Source organism: Anomalospiza imberbis, chromosome 11, assembly GCF_031753505.1.
Source record: "Anomalospiza imberbis isolate Cuckoo-Finch-1a 21T00152 chromosome 11, ASM3175350v1, whole genome shotgun sequence".
Classification (NCBI taxonomy): Eukaryota; Metazoa; Chordata; class Aves; order Passeriformes; family Viduidae; genus Anomalospiza; species Anomalospiza imberbis.
This window is the reverse complement of record NC_089691.1, coordinates 18,849,366-18,865,683: the sequence shown is the minus strand read 5'-3', so window position 1 is coordinate 18,865,683 and position 16,318 is coordinate 18,849,366. Positions and strand designations below refer to the sequence as shown.

Below are 16,318 nucleotides of genomic sequence, written 5' to 3'. Positions count from 1 at the left end.
CAGTGAGCACCTTTCTAACCTGCTGGCACCTGAGGTGGTGGGGATGCATTGGGACACTGGGCAGCCTATGGAGAAACTCCACTCCATGCACCAAGGCCTCTCTGCTGCACGTGACATGTGCTCTCCTCTCCCCTTGGAAAATTTCCCTTCTGTGTTTTCAAAAATAATACTTAAAAAAAACAAAAATAAGCCCAGCAGCGGCAGCATCAAAACCAGAAAGCAAAAAAGCAAGACTTTGACATTAAAACAGCAGTAAAAAAGATCACTGCCATAAAGGCCAAGTAGCACAGGCTTTATTGGGCTCTCAGTGCAGCTGCTCTTTCCCCCTTTTTCTTCTGTTTTTCATTTCATGTTTTCTCCCAAGTGAGGGGCCCCACAGCCTATTCATAATATTAAGTTTTTCTAGTTGCAGGTATTCAGCATAGTTTAATATTCACTGAGGCCATGAGCTGCTGGGACAGGTAGCACATGCACACTCCAGCGTGAGTCTGCTTGTGAGACTTCTTACACGTTTATGCCAATTCTTAAGCTGTGATCCTTGAATTGTCTCCTTCCAGTCTTTTCTTTACCCCTCCTTTTTCACTAGTTAGGTTAAAAACTGCATGAGCTGTGCTCTCAGTGTGTAATTTTTTCAAAAATTACATGACATGCAAGGGAACCTCTTTGCTCCCAGAGATGTGTTGATAGGATACATATTAGTGGATTTGAAGGGAAAAGGTGTGTGTCCATGGATACTGCATCATTTCTCCCCAGCGTTCCTTTGGATGAGTTGGAAGGTGCAGTTAATACTTGAGTATTGATCCAGCACTTTACAACTCAAAAAGTTGAAACAAGCAGGGACTTGAAAGGCATTCGCAGCTCACATTTGAATTTTCTGTAGTCAGCAAGTTAGATGCTTCCTAAACTTATCCAGGCTCAACCTGAATAAAGAAATAAACAGGATACAGGAGTACAACTGGCTCACTCGAAGTAGGCAAGGCTGACTTTGGTCTGTCTGTGGATGCTGAGTACGTTTCCCTGCCCAGTTATTTATCCTTGCTGTCTGTCCGTGCAGTGGAGTACAAACAGTGTTGTCGTTGCTATCCACACAAAGCATAAAATACAGTGCAGCTATTTTAAATCATTCATTTTAAAGCAAAGCTGTGCGAGCAGAAGGGAAGTTCTTAGAGTGAAGGTGTGTGCTTCAGGTTGTGTGTTCATGTTGTATATGTGAAAGGGTTAAATCAGCCTGCACAGAGGAAAAAACATGACTCTTAGAGGTGGATATCAGCTCAGTGAGAGACAGAGTGGGACTTGAACTCATTAACACTTTATTTTAAGGGATTGCCTACAACATCAATTATTTAGGAAGCAAACAGGGTCTCCATCTCTGTGTCGCATTATTAATACTTGGTAATGTCAATAAAAACCTACTTTCCTATAAAGTCCCACCAACAAGACACTATTGACTCACACGGCTACTTTACATTTCAAAAGCTGCTGAACAAAAAAAAAAATAAAAGAGAGGCAAAAAAAGGTAATTTGTATTTGTATAGGATTTGTTGTAAATATGATTTACGAACAACATTTTTCAATTGTTATCATACCCGTTTTGAATGACCAAGCCCCATTCCCCTGTGGGTTATTCATGTGCTTTGCTGTAATGAGAAATTTGGCAGATCTCATCTTTTTAGTGCATCCTTGTGCCCACCATGAGCTGGGGATCATGTTCTGCCTTGTTTACAGCTGACAGTGTTATTATTCTCGTTAGGACTGTGCTTTCTTATCATATTGTTGTGTTGAGCGAGCCTTTTCCTCTCTGTTTGTGTTTCCTGGCAGGGCTTTTCTTCCCTTATTGACAGTTTGTAAAAATATGCATTAATTTGGAGTTTAAAGCATGTATCATGGTGTCTCTTTGCTGTGTTTGCTTGAAGTTGATTAATGATAGAACCTCACTTGGGGTCGTCCTCTAGAGAGTTGCCTCACAGGTTCTGCATGTTAACGAGAGACGCTGCACACACAGCGAGGATGATTAGCCCGGCCCGCGCTGCGCCGAGGCCTTGGCAGGCCACTGCCTTCCCCTTCAGATGCATATTCCACTTATTTATCCAAAGATCATATTAACTTAATGTGTCAGCTGAGAGCGTTTCCTCTCCATCCCAAGACAGAAACCCTATCGAGGTGCTCCTCCCAGAGTGTTTTCCCGGGGAAGCTGAGTGCTGCCTGCCTGGCACAGCCTTCGTGGAATCTTAGAATCATTAAGCTTGGAAAAGCCCTTTAGGATCATTGAATCCAGCCATTAACCCAGCACTGCCCAGCCCACCACTAAACCATGTTTTAGGTGCCACATCCACGTGTTTTCTGAAGGCTTCTGGGTGCAGTGACTGCATCACTCCCCTGGGCAGCCTGTTCCAGTGTTTGGTCACTCTTTCAGTGGAGAATTTTCTTCCTAATATCCAACCTAAAAGTCCTGTGGAGCAACTTGAGGCTGTTCACTCTTGTTCTGTTGATTGTTACCTGGGAGATAGTGCTTGGCTTGGCTTCCGTGGCCAGCACAGACATTGAGGGTCTTCTCCTTGGTGACCTGGAGCTCCCAAACCAACTCACCTTTCTGCCCAAACAACCCGTGCTGTAAAAACCATTTCTTAATGAACAACTTGCTGATTGTTGCTTTGTTTTCCCAGGCACCCTGTGCATGTCAAAGAAGAACCATTAGACCCAGATGAAAATGAAGGCCCACTATCCTTAGTGACAACAGCCAACCACAGTCCAGATTTTGATCACGACAGAGATTATGAAGATGAACCTGTAAATGAGGACATAGAATGAGTATGTCTGACATCCGTTATCCTGAGAATGAAGATTGGAAGAACGCGTCAAACTTAGCTGTGAAATCTCTCCATTATTGTACAGTCTGGAGGATTCTCAGTCCACTTTGACAACTATGAAATATGTTAACTCTTAGTGCCATCAAGTATCCCATTTGGGAGTATTTTTGATTTTTCTACTTTTTGTTGAAAAAAGGAATTTGTACTCTGTGCATTGGATGGACTTGTTTGGTACTTGGGATTTTCCTCTCTTACAGTCAACATCAGTGTTGTAAATTTGCTAAACTGATTCACTTGCATTTAGCAGCCAGCTGTGGACTGCAGGTCCTGCCAATTTTGGACACTTGAGGACATCAAACTGAGCATGTACACCTGAACTGCAGATCAAGTCTTTGCCCAGATTTTAAGGATTCCAATGGACAACATATTTGCACAGTACTGCATGTTGATTATCACTGCCTTTACTCCATTTTTTTTTTGTTTCGTTGGTTGGTTTCTTTTTTTTTTTTTTCTTTTTTTTTTTTTTTCTTTTTGCTTCCATTTGGGATGGGGAAGGCCTGTGTGTGCACGTGTGTGGGTATGTGTGCGTGCGTGTGAGCGTGTATATCGGGGAGGGGTTCAAAGAAAAAATTATCCCAAACTTTTTAATGTATTGCTTCTATTCCCCCGCCCCACTTCTCCTCTACCATTTTAAGTTCTGACCTCAGGCCTCATCTGGGCCCAGGGCCTCTCGGAGGCTTCAACGTTTTCTGTACTTTGTGATGAATGTTAATAGGTGTTTTTATTATACGAAGCTGAATGTCATTGAATTGTTTGTAGTTTTTTCTGTCATTCATTCCAGTTTCCTTCAGATGCCACCATGTTTTCTTTAGCTATGGAAAACATTCCATTTCGGTGTCTCCTTTTTTGTTGCTGTTGATTTTTGAAAAGGTCCCAAATGCTGCACGATACATGTGGAAAGGTTGTCCAACGGAGAGAGAGGAACGAAGTACTGCAAGAATGAGAATGAATGACAGATGAACATAGAAACACTGTAGGAAGCAACACAGATTCATTCCACAAAGCAGTATTTTTAATATATTCTTGTTTTGTTTAGGTTTTTTGATTTTTTTGTTGGTTGTTTTTTTTTTTTTTTTTTTTTTTGGCAGCAACGGTGAATATTAGCAAATGCCACAAAATTGAACAGCACAAAGAAACATATGCAGCACCAACAGAATTCACTTTTAGTAGAGAATGAATAGTACAGTGGCAGGTTCTCGGTTGTTTAACACGAGTTCTAATGGGTCACCAAATCTTTCTGGAATATCTAAGATTACCGAGATGGGCACCTAAACATTTATTATTGCAACTTTATTTTTTTTCCTATTGTTTTTTTACATTTGCATTTGCAAATAGTGGTTGGAAAGATGACTTCATTAAATTGTTACTGTACATGGTGATGTTTCACGGTTAAACATCAGTTCAGGATTGCTCGGTGGCGTTAATCTGTTTGAATACAAATTAGATTTCAGATTGAACTTGTTACGGGAGTTAATAAGGACGGGGCCCCACTAATGCTAAAGTGTTAATTTTCAGCTGTGCAAATCCAGTACTGCAGTTAGGATTGTTATGCAATATTACACCAGCCAGTATGGAAACCTCGCCGGAGGAGTCGGGAGAGTTGGGAGAGAATTGGCGCCGGGGCTTGTTAGGCAAAACTGGCAAAGCTCTGCAAAGCAAACACGACATACAAAATCTGTTGCCATAGGTCAGTAAACCTCAGTCACCAAACACCTAAACATTTTCATTCTGCAACCACTTTTCTGTCACTCATTTATTTATGTAGGACTGTAGCTTTTTTTTATTATTTTGAAAAGCTGTTCAGAGCTTAATTTATATTCTTCTTTGTACCTTTTTTTTTTCCTAAAATTACCAAAGATATTACACAAAGGTAAATTATGTTCTCTGTTATATGCTTTATCTTATGAAGCCAAATATCCTCTTATTGTTGATCAAAGGAGGTTGAAGAATTTAGAGGGAAATGACAAGATGTGGGCTATTGCTAACCTGAGAGGGAAACTGCTCCTTTATTCTAGAAAATTTAGAAGGCCAAGTAGATGTCTGAACCAAAGTTGTTACTTTTTATTTGCAATTCTTTACAGTGACCAAAATGAAAGTCTGTAAAGAGGAATTGAGGAGAGCTTTTGAGGTTAAAACTAGGAATCAGTGTTATGGGGGGAGCTATGAGAAGGGAGCTGAAGAAAGCAAAGACACAATTATTTTGTGGAAAATTAGAGTATCAGATAAAGGAGGCAGTTTAATAAAACACAGAAGAGAACAGAAAAGCTCCCACAATTTAACTGGACGACATAATGGTATTTCTAGAATAAAAAGGAAAACAAAAATTTTGGTCTTTGGTTCTACAGATTGTGTGCCACTTCTGTTCCGGGACTGTGCTGGGATGTCTGCTTTAATTTTGGTTGATCTTGGCACATTTACTCAGTTTTGTTTCGTTTTTGGTCAGCATTTTTCATAAGGAAATAACACTCCTGTCCACTCATAAGCTTTGATACAAGAAATTTTATTGGCAGTTACTTTTATAAAACTCAACTCTGCTTTCTGTTTCAAAAAGACAAGGAAAAAAAAAAAGAAAAAAAGGGCAGTCTGTGGTCATTTGGAAACATTTTCTTTAAATTTTTTTTTTTTTTTTTCAGTTTTGGTTTAAATTATATCCAGGCAGCTTCGTGACGTGCCGGCGGTAGCCAGACAGGGATCATGAGAATTGAGCCCTGTGCTTCAAAACTGAGTGGTTTGCTGGTTAGTTCGGTATTCAGAAGGGGGATAAAAATCTGGTAGATTAGTTCATTCTCAGCATGTGTAGCTAGACATGAGTAAAGATAACAGCATGAGAAAACTGTTAGTACGCATACCTCAGTCCAAACTGTTAGGGAATGAGTAAATAAAAAATACATTTCACTCAGTTGCACTTAGTTGTATGTCTTGCATGCTTAGTCTAAAGACTGTAGCAAAAATAAAAAAAATTAAAAAAAGAGAAAAAGAAACAAAAAATTAGAGTTTAACATATCTGGCAGGTGTTGCAGCCTTGCAGAAGAACCAACTGAAAATCTCAGGCTTTACATCAAGCAAACTTCACTATGATTTTTACAATTCTGATTCTGTATCCCTTTGGATATACAGTTGCTTCTTTAGGGAGGGGTTTATTATGTTGTACATATATATCCCACTGTGTCTGTGTGAGCCTTTGTCTTTTGGGGGGAGGGTGGGGAGGGAGGAAAAGGTGGAAAGGTCCTTTTTTTAGATATCATTCCTCAAAAGGAATAAATGCAGACCTGTTTGTCAAAACACCTTTTGCTTTTTGTGCAACTGCTTTATATTAACTATACTAAAAAATAGCTTTGAAAAAAAAAAAAAAACTACTGTATGTAATGGAATTGCAGAATACGCTGCACATGTATTTTATTTAGTTATCCTTGCTTTAAGAATATTGGATGACATTTGCTGACATGTGGGAGAAAATCCCTGACTTTTTTTTTCAGCTTTTAAATTGTAACATAGTTGACAGATTTTTTTTTTTTCTCCTGTTATCATTGATCGAAGCATTTTTGTACAGTTTTTGTGTTTAAGCTGGTTTTTTTGATACTTTCCCACCCCTTCTGTTATCTTACCACTGCCTTTTCTGGCTGTCTTAAACAAAGTTCATATATTTGAAAGGAAAAAAAAATCGTTTAAAAAAAAAAATGTTTTTCTCCTGCTGCAGTAAATATTTTGCATGATGAATTCCAGGGTCACACTTTCAAAGTTTATCAGTGAAGTAGTGATTAATAATGGGGAGTGTCAAACTATTGAACTTTTTGTATAAAAAAAACAAAAAAAATACTTTACAAGGTGCCAAGATGTAAAGACAATTTGTTACATGTTTTTTTTCTCAAAGAAAAGCGTACATTATGAAAGTAGTACCATGTATCAGGTAAATCGCTGTCAGGAATGAGAGTCAAAGCCTTCCTTGTCCACAAAAAAAAAAAAAAGTTTGTAAATGTAAAACCTGTTAGGTTTCTGCATTCAACTAGAAGTGAAATGAAAAAAAAAAAAAAAAACAAACAAAATCAAGGCTTATGTAGAACAAGTGACCACCAAAAAAAATGACCTTTTTTTGATTCTCACTCGCAAGAGTCCCGCGGCAGGTCCTGCACCTCCCCTTTCCTGGAGCTCAGCTTCAGGGAGAGACCAGGGCAGGGATGCTGGTTCTACAAATATTGCAGATCATTAGATATTTTATATATATACATACATAAATATATATATAAATAAAGTTTTTTAAAATAATTTTGAACTATTGTAGTTTTCAGATCGCCAGTAATCTCACGTTCATTATAGCATGGAAAGTAAAAACCAAAAGTGTTTAAACTCTTTTGAAATCCTTTGGTACCTTTGGTTAATGAACTCAAGAGTGATTTTTTTCGATGTTTCAGAAGTCATTTAGTATTCTAGTCTTGCGAGGTGAATTTGCAGTTCAGGACTGCATTTTAATGGGCCCAGAACAGGTAACCAAGTATCTCTACCCATAAGCCTTGATGAAAATGGTACAGTCCAGACTGTTAGCATGGTGCTTCGTGTGTATGTGCTGCCAGTAACAAGATTTTTTTTTTTTTTTTTTGATAAGGCATAAAAGAAACTCATTCCTTACATCAACTGTAATTCCATCATTCCATGTCTGTTGATACAGACAATAAAAAATGTTGTGTAGTCAGTACTAATTACTGACATTATAGCATTCTCAAATGCAATAAAAATGCTGGTTGTTCACACTGGTAATGCAAGTTGCCATGTCCGAAGTTCTTGTTTTGTTGTTCTCCCCCACAGTGACTGATGTCACATCCCATGGTCCCTGATCCATGGCCACCTCATCCATGTCCTGGCTCATTCATGGATGGACAAATCTCGTCTCCTGCCTTGAGTGTCCCCCAACCACATCCAAGTACAAAGTATTTTAGTGGTGGTTTTGTGAACCGTCTGCACAGGGCAGCTGGGTGAGGCTGGAACAGTGGAAGCAAGGAAGACACAGTCATTCAAGGAATTAATCCTCTTTTCCAAGGAAGTCCTTCAGTTTTCCCACTGGGGTCACAGGGGATTATTTGCTTTCCCATTGGACTGTGTTTCAAAGCTTGAAGGAAGGGGCTGGGGTCTTCACCCTGCAGCTCCTTCCCAGTGCAGTGCCCTGATGGGAATGGTGCTGCTGGCTTTGGTAGGAAGGGCTGGGAATGTGCACTGCACCCCTGCCAGAAGGGGTTTGCAGGATCAACCCCTTGGTCCATAAAACTGTGAGGAGCAAAGTCCCAAGTGGCACTGTCACCTGAGACAAACTGAAGGAAAAACCCACCTTCTTTTTCTTTCGAGTAAGCACACATTTATTTTCCTCATCAAGTTTTGTAAAGAAAAATAAAATGTTTAATAACTAGCATTAGCAGCAAACTGAAATTTCAGAGGAGAGATTTTTCATGAATAATTCATTAAAATTTCACATCTGCAAGATTAGTCATCCAAATAAAATGCTAATGTCAAAAACATGCACCGTCTATAATATTCTCATCAAGAAATCTTTTTGCATATAATGATAAATGCTTAAATTAGTACAAATGATTTTATAAAAATATTCTATCATAAAATTACACCAGATAACTATTTTTTGGGGGGAGGGGGAGGGGAACTTTGCACACTCATTGTAGTGTGTCTCCAAATGGTACGGACTGATAGATTTTAATATACAGGGAATACAAATCCAGCCTTGGTTGTGTGGTGCACTTCCATCACCAGTGAGGTTTTAGTAAACTGGAGAGGATTTGTGGGATTAAATTTTCCAAAGTCACGGGCCGAGGGGACTGAGCCAGAAGCTGCTGTTTGGTATAAAATGGGGGGAGTCACTTCAGGTGGGAAACGTGTCCCTGGATGAGCCCCAGCAGGGCCCTCAGCCCTCTCTTGGAGGACAGTGTGTCCGCACACGGGTCACCAGCGGGCAGGTCAGGGGCTACAAGGCCACCACAGATGAACTGGCTGTTCCACCTCCCTGGGCATCCCACCTCAGAAAGTTGATTTGGGGTTCCAAAGGTCACGTTTGTCATCTGCTGACTGACCGTGGGCTCGGGTTTAAGGGGAGCTGCTGGGTTGGGTGCCACATGCAGCTTGTGCTGAGGAGCTGGCACTGAGCTGAGCAGCAGGACCATCATTTCCCCTCCTGTCCCAGTCAGTGCTGCCTGGAGCAGTGGATGAGAATCTGGCTCTTGGCCACCTTCTGTATCATCTTTGATTAATCACATTTCTCCTCCCTGGCTGCTCCATCACAGAACATCACACAATGCCTTCCTACTCCACCAGCAACAGCCAGCTGGGAAATACCTATTCCAGGCAGAAATGCTGTTTTCTACCACAGCTGAAAAGCACTTTTATGGGCAGTGGTGAGGCAATGCATCTCTGAGGAATTTCCAAAGAAAACTGGAGCCTGTGAGTAGTTGTTCTGGGTTTCTCCTGTCCCAGAGGGAAAATCTCAGGAGCCAGAGGCCCAGGAGGACATGGCAGCTGGTGTGCTCCTTGCACACCAACCTGCTCCCTGCAGATGATCCCATCAGTGACATTTAACTTGGGCCATGATCACAGAGTCTGACAAACTTCACATTATTGGTCTAATTCAAGGGACTGGCAATTCCCGGTGCCGCTCACTTGGACGCAGCCACACATACACACACCCTTCCTGACAACAAGGTGTAATTAGCTCTTCTTGACCTATTAATCAGGCTCAGTCTTCAATGATGATGTTAAATGTTCATTTAATGGTGTGTTAATCAGGGCTATCTTTCACGCTCCTAGCAGTGGTGGTTAATTCTGGCACGTTGAACACTCTTCATCCTCACATAGCCACAAGCCACCATTCTCCCCAGCAGTGATGAGTGAGGTGGGGGGATGTGGCCCTCAGGTGTGTTTGCAGCCTCCATGGTGTCCACGCCTAGTTTTTCCCCAAACCCTGGAGCTGGGGCATAGCAAAGTCCTTCTTTTTGCCCTGTTTTGTTACCTTGGCTAGAGATCCTCAAAGCACATGAGCTGGAAATGGTAGGCAACATCACCTCAGGCTATTTACCAATCCCTCCTCCTTTCTTCCACAGGAATTTTCTTTGTCAACCTGGAGAAAAAGGGAAAAAAAACCCATTTTGTGCCACTTGGTCTGTATTTATTTAGAGGAGCCCAGCGACCACTTTTTATGCCTCTCAGAAGCATGAAAAACATTTTTTTTCTTCAAGTTATAATGTTAATTTGAAGGTAACTGTCCTTTCAAGAATTAATTCCAGCCAAAGCAATAACCATTATTTACCAGAGTTTGACATTTTTATCACTCATCATATTAGCAAATTTCCATTGAAAATGCTAAAATGGTTCGTCATAAGGCACATAACTGCTTTGGCTGTAAAAATGACCAACACAAGTGCCTGTACTCAAACATTAAATTATACTGTAATTAATAAAGACAGTTAAACTGTCTACTAGCAACAGCAATTTAGGTAACCACATTTGATCGGCTATAAATTGTAACTACATTAAAATTCCAGAAATATTAGCAATATGGATTACTTGATGGAAATAGGTGCTGATCACTAACTCTCCTATTTTACAACGGAAGCACAGGTCATGTTGGCCACAAAACTGTGGGCGAAGATCAAGGCTGAGTACTTTTAATCTTGTGAAACAAGCAATTACAAATAGTTGCATCGATTTGTTAAAAAGCTTTAGGTGACATAAATTGTTTCCTGTTTAGCTTATTGCTCTGATACATAAATGTCAGCGAGTATAATATTAATTAGGGTCACAGAACAACAAGGGTCGGGTGATATAGTGTCTGATCCGGGATGTGTCAATCCTTTGTGGAGGCAAGAGCAGCCCCGGCCCCTCCGCGCTGCCGCGCTCAACGCCTCGTTTTATGTGATGACAAAAGAAAGCAAAGGAAACTGTATTTTAATATGTGAAGTAATTACTTTAGTACTAGTATAATTTTATGGTTTTGGATAAATTACAGTGTTTTCATTCTCCTTCGCTTGCCACATAACATAAAAATCCACATATAGCATCAATAAAATAGAATATTGTTTATAAAGGCTTTCTGCTGCACAAGACCAACACTATTCCTCCTAGCAGATGGAAACTAAGCACACATTTCAGTCTGGTGTGTGTTTCTACACTTAATATTTTTTTTTAACTGAAAAATGGGCTGTGCAGGTTATTTACTTAACATAAATCAAATGTATCATATACACTGTTTCTTTGGATTGGCATCCGACTTAGAAAAATACAGTAAGGTCCTGAAAAATCTGGAGAAAATTTATTAAATATGATTTTTACTGTAATAGAATATTAATGTAACCCAATGCTCATTTCCCATTAAGTTGATCCCTTTTTAATACACACATGCTTTTTATTATTTTGCACTCATGCGAAAATTCCACATTCAGAGAGTTTCCATCTCCTTAGGAATGTCTCTGGCAAAGGCACAGTAAGAAATCTTGCACTAAAAAAAAAAATAAATAAAAAATAGACAGCAAATATCGACCGATAAGATGTGGCGAAGTGCTGATGAACTGAAGCAAAAGCCAATGGTACAATAAAGGGTAAAAAGGCATTCAGCGCTGCGAGGGGAACAGGAGAAACAATTACACTTTAAACCCCTCCTTCTCACTGCCACTGTACCACAGCGCAGATGAAAATGTTTGATTTGCAACATAAAAGATTCATTAATTACCACTTGAATATTTAAAGCTATTTTGCAGACTAACAGAGGTAGATAAAGCACTGAATTAAAACCTCTAATAAAATTGTAAAAATATTTCTGCAAGTTTACCAGCATCGCAATTCCTCCTGGTTTAGGGAGCCAGGCTTGGCTTGTTCAGCAAGGAATTATTTCAGTTTTGAGTGGGTATTTGAGGTAAAATGGTGTGATTGCATGGGGCTATTTGTCTCTTTTTCTCAAATGTTTACAAAATACTTATTTAGATGCTCTCCCTTCACACGTGGTTGCCCTTCATGGGAGAAGTGGCTTTAGAGAACAGAACAGTGGATGGCAATTGTGGCTGAGCCATACATCGTAATACATTTCCATATACAGTAAAAACACATCTAATCATAACTCTGGTCTAATGCTGTCTTTGATATGAGGTAGTAGCGGGGGAGAAATCTGTTAATCCTGTTATGATTACCCTTGTTAGACTTTAAAAAAAAAATGGAGCAGTATCCTCTGTAGCAAGGGTGGAGAACTCGTGCCAATGGTAGGAAAGGGTATCATGGAAAGCATCTCTCAGTAACCTAGTGGTACACTCTGAATTTACCCTGTGGAGGCTGATCTGTTACCTCTGGGATCATGGGATATTTTTTTGAAATTTGGAGATTATAAAGAGCAAATTATGGGTACCTACACGAAAAGCACACTGTAACTTAAATAAAAATTAAGGATATATATTCATTTGCACAACTTCAGCCTGTGGGCAATACAGCCTTAAAGTGCTGAGAGCCCGGCACCAGGCAATGTAAATCTTGGTGGCTCAGGAGCTGAATATGACACTTGACAATTGCATATGTTAATTTTTACCTGTTTGCATTCAGTCGGCAGTCAGTTGTGTTTTTTTAAAAAAAAAACACTTTCTATTTTTAAACAAGTGACTGTTTGAAATCCACCACAGTGCAGCTAGGGCTTGATTGCAGGCTGAGGGTTGAAAGATACAGCAGCAGCACTTTTAACAGTATGTTAACGATGATGAGTAGAGCCAAAATGTATGGATTTAATTAGAGAAAAACAGTTACAGTTCTTTCTCATTGTCATTAATTTATGCAGTTAGCCAACAAAATTCAAAAAAATGTCCAGTTATATTTGGATGCACTCTTTACACAACTATTCCTGTTGTAATTGCTGAGTGTCCACACCCGTTAAAAGGATTTTTAAATCATTTCTCTGTACTTGGCTGATTTCAGATGTTCTGGGTAGGTCCAGAGTGCCCGAGGAGCTGTTGCCAGCCAAGGGACCCCTGTCACAGGCAGCACTGTCTGCCATCACCTGGACCCCACCTTCACCAACAAACCATAATATCCAGGGCAGTCACTCCCAGTCCTGCCAGAAAGGAAAGGGTGTGCTCAAAATACTTCAGGCCTTGCCCTTGCTTATTGTTTTTGGAAAGACTTTTGTTTTCTTCTTTTGGGTTTGGGTTTTTTTTGTTGGTTTTGTTTTGTTGGGTTTTTTTTTGTTTTTTTTTTTTTTTTTTTTCAACCCACTAGTTAATGTTCATTTGGGCTGGGCAGAATAAAAGCCTGAGCCTGTCAGTTTATATCACACGAGGGGAGGAGAAGTTGGTGATGTTTGAAATATTTCAGACTTTAGAAAAATCCTTGTAGGTGTATTTGCTGTGTTAAAAAAAAATCAATTACTCCTAGTAGTTTATAAATAAATTGATGTCTCCTAGCAGTTTATAAATATATATATATATATATATATATATATATATATATATATATAAAATATATTCCCACATGTCCTTTTAATGTGCTTTGATATGTATATCAGAATGAGGTTATGCTAAATAAAGCCTCCTAAAAACTTGAAAAGGGGGAATCCCAGGCACTGCAGACCTCCCCAGCCCCACCTTGTTGGGTGCAAACGTCCACATGGTTATTAGGGAATGGCAGGAGCTGGCCGTGACCTGGCAGTGGCTCACACCACTCTGCCTTTAATATTGAGAGTGGTCCTGTGTATTCCAACAGCAAACGTGCACACACAAACATCCATCACATTTTTGGCTTTGCTGTTTCTGTAGGCAGGCAGGAGGGGAAAATTGTATTCACTGGCCATGAAATGAATTTAAAACAAAAATCAGAGAAATAAAAAGTGAAGTTTTTTATTATTTTGGCAAGCACTAGGGTTTATTTTTCACTTACTTGTTGGGCTGGGTTTTTTTTTTTCCCGTTTCCTAGACGTACTGGACAGACTTGCACTGTGCATAATTGCATGGGCAGAGTCTGGAGAGCTTTCCATACACATGATGTTTATACCTCATGCTCACACTGGCTATTTTTAAATATGGCTACTTTCTGCTGCATTTTCAAAGCTTCTCCCAACACCTCATGCAGTCTGGAGCACTCTCACCTGTTTATACCACCACCAAGTGCTGGCGAATTCAAAACAAAAACATCTGATAAAAATCAAATATTATGTTGCTAACTGCAAAGATCATTTCCCCTCAGAAGTCCGTCTTTAATTATAAAACCCGCATAACCCATTTCCTTTGGTGTGCAGAAAGGTGTGTAATTAAACTATCAGCATAATACCTTTCTACATGTAAAACCTGCACTTATGAACTTTAACTGCTGAATAAAAACTCCTATTACATGACCATTAAGTATTATGAATAAAGCAAGTCATTGTAGTACTTGATTAATTTTTATGCACTAACCATTGTGTTCTGCACAAATTTGGTTTCTTTGGTTTCTTTTTTTGGTAGGTGCCCCTTCTCTCAGCCATCCTGGTGGATCAGTCATCTCCACCCACATCTAAGGTTGTGCTCCATCCCTCCGTGCTTCTCTCCTGCCTGTGGTCAAGCCCAAGTCTGTGTGGCCTTTCTGTGGTCATCATGGAGGAGGAGTGAGTTTTGCTCTGTCTCTGTGATATCTAGAGTGGAAATTACAGTGGTGCTGTGGCCAGTGAAGGGGGCACGAGGTGGCAGTGGGACCAGGTCCTTTCCGTGGGAGAAGCTGGTGCAGGGCAGAGTCCTACCTTCCTTGTCTCATCTCTGAGTGGGCTGGGGAGTTACTCTCAGCTTGGTGTTTTTTTTAACTAATAAGGGAAATTGGATTTCTGTTCTTTCATGTGGATGTGGTAGCAGACCCTCAGAGGACAGCCTTTCCATGCCGCTCGTACTCCTGTTTATAGGACCCCAGAAGCTTTGCTTTCTATCTGTTACCTCCATCCCTGATCCTCCCCAAAATGTCTCCACCACATATCAACCTCTTGCCAAGAGAAGTGGGAAAGGAAAAAATAAATATCCCAGCTAAAACCCATAACTCCAAAACCCTAATTGTCAGCAGGACCAAGTATTGCCAAGATGCTGAGGAGGATTCTGTGCTGCTGGCTGCCAAGAAGCCTGCACTCCACAGCCCAGAGGACATCTCCAAGACATCTCCCACCCTACGTGCAAACATTCAGGCCCCCCAGCCATTATTCATCAGCTCCTTGCAGCCACACTCCCATATGCTGCCTGATGATTATATTGAGTCTGATCTTTGAAGTCTGGAGTCAGGAAGTTTAGCTCAGTTATAATCAATAGCATTTCCAGCTCTTGGAAATCTACACTAACCACTCAAGGCAGCCAGCCTGCATTATGTCCTTGTCATATGTATATATTTGCATGTTCATTAGCCATGTAGTAGCACAGCTGTATGTGGTTTCATTTAGCTTTTAATTATCTTCTTTGGGTTGGTGTTTTCATCTCTACCAGACTGAGCAAAGAAAAGAAAAACACTTAGGCAAAATAAATGCTGCTGAGCAGGTCTGGGGCAAGGAGTGCTATTTCCTTGTGCATCCTACTGTTCCATTGCAAAAGAGATGTTTGGTTCAAAAGTTCCAACTTACATTAATAATAAATCCGTCTCTTCATTTCCCCCATCATTTGCTTATCTTATTCAGGTGGTTGTGGGTGTAATTTTTCATTTGCAGCAGGTGTTTTTTTACATATTAGATAAACTCCATCCTTACAATCCTTGGCATGGATGTTTGTATTTGCTCCAACAGCTGCTGTTCCAAAGCCCGCTCGCACACAGATCAAGGCATCCTCCTCTTTCGATGGAAGTGACTCATACCTCAGACGAGCTGAAAAAAAAATACCATGGTCAGCTGCAGACACCTGCATTCATGCTCTGGGTTTAAAAGTTAGGATGTGGGTTCGAGCTAATTTTGTGCTCTTCGGGTTCTTATATGACACCCTTTATTTTGGTTTCTGAGAAATTTCCATTAGTAAGAACAAAACAAGGTGACTAATTTCTGTGCTGAACTTTCTTCTCCTTTCCTCCCACCCCGCCCAATAAACAAAGAAAAAAAAAACAGCGTGATTTATTTCATTCACTTCAATTACTTGTAACAAGGCCAGCCTCCAGGGTCAAAGGCTCAGGGGTCATCTTTGGTTTAACAAGCAGTGAGGTTATCTGTGCAGACTGGGGTAGGACGCTGAGTCCCCCCTCCTCAATGCTCCTGCCCCTGGTGTGTACAGCATCAAGGCCTCGAGGAAGTGCTGATGGAGAGGCCAATCTTATTCACAGGAGTGACAATGAGAACTGACCTTTTAAATATGCAGTGACTTGAGAGCAGCCATGGCAAGGAGTGAAGGATGGTGCTGCAGGGAGTGCTGCTCACAGAGCTCAGCCAAATGCAGCCAAGTGCTCTTGGTACCACGGGATGGGTGCTCCCATGGAACTGCCCGTCATGCTCCAACCACAACACA

At 40.5% G+C, this 16,318-nt stretch overlaps 1 protein-coding gene across 27 annotated transcripts in view; it reads left to right on the top strand.

The window, feature by feature from the left end:
* FOXP1 (forkhead box P1) overlaps positions 1–7,619 on the top strand; it is a 379,700-nt gene extending 372,081 nt beyond the window's left edge. For all 27 annotated transcript variants that reach the window (XM_068202259.1, XM_068202261.1, XM_068202260.1 and 24 more), the window contains one exon: positions 2,664–7,619. In XM_068202259.1, coding sequence (XP_068058360.1) covers positions 2,664–2,808 — 145 coding nt within the window. In that variant the 3' untranslated portion in view covers positions 2,809–7,619. The remainder of the gene's footprint in view (positions 1–2,663) is intronic.
* Positions 7,620–16,318: the final 8,699 nt, after the last annotated feature.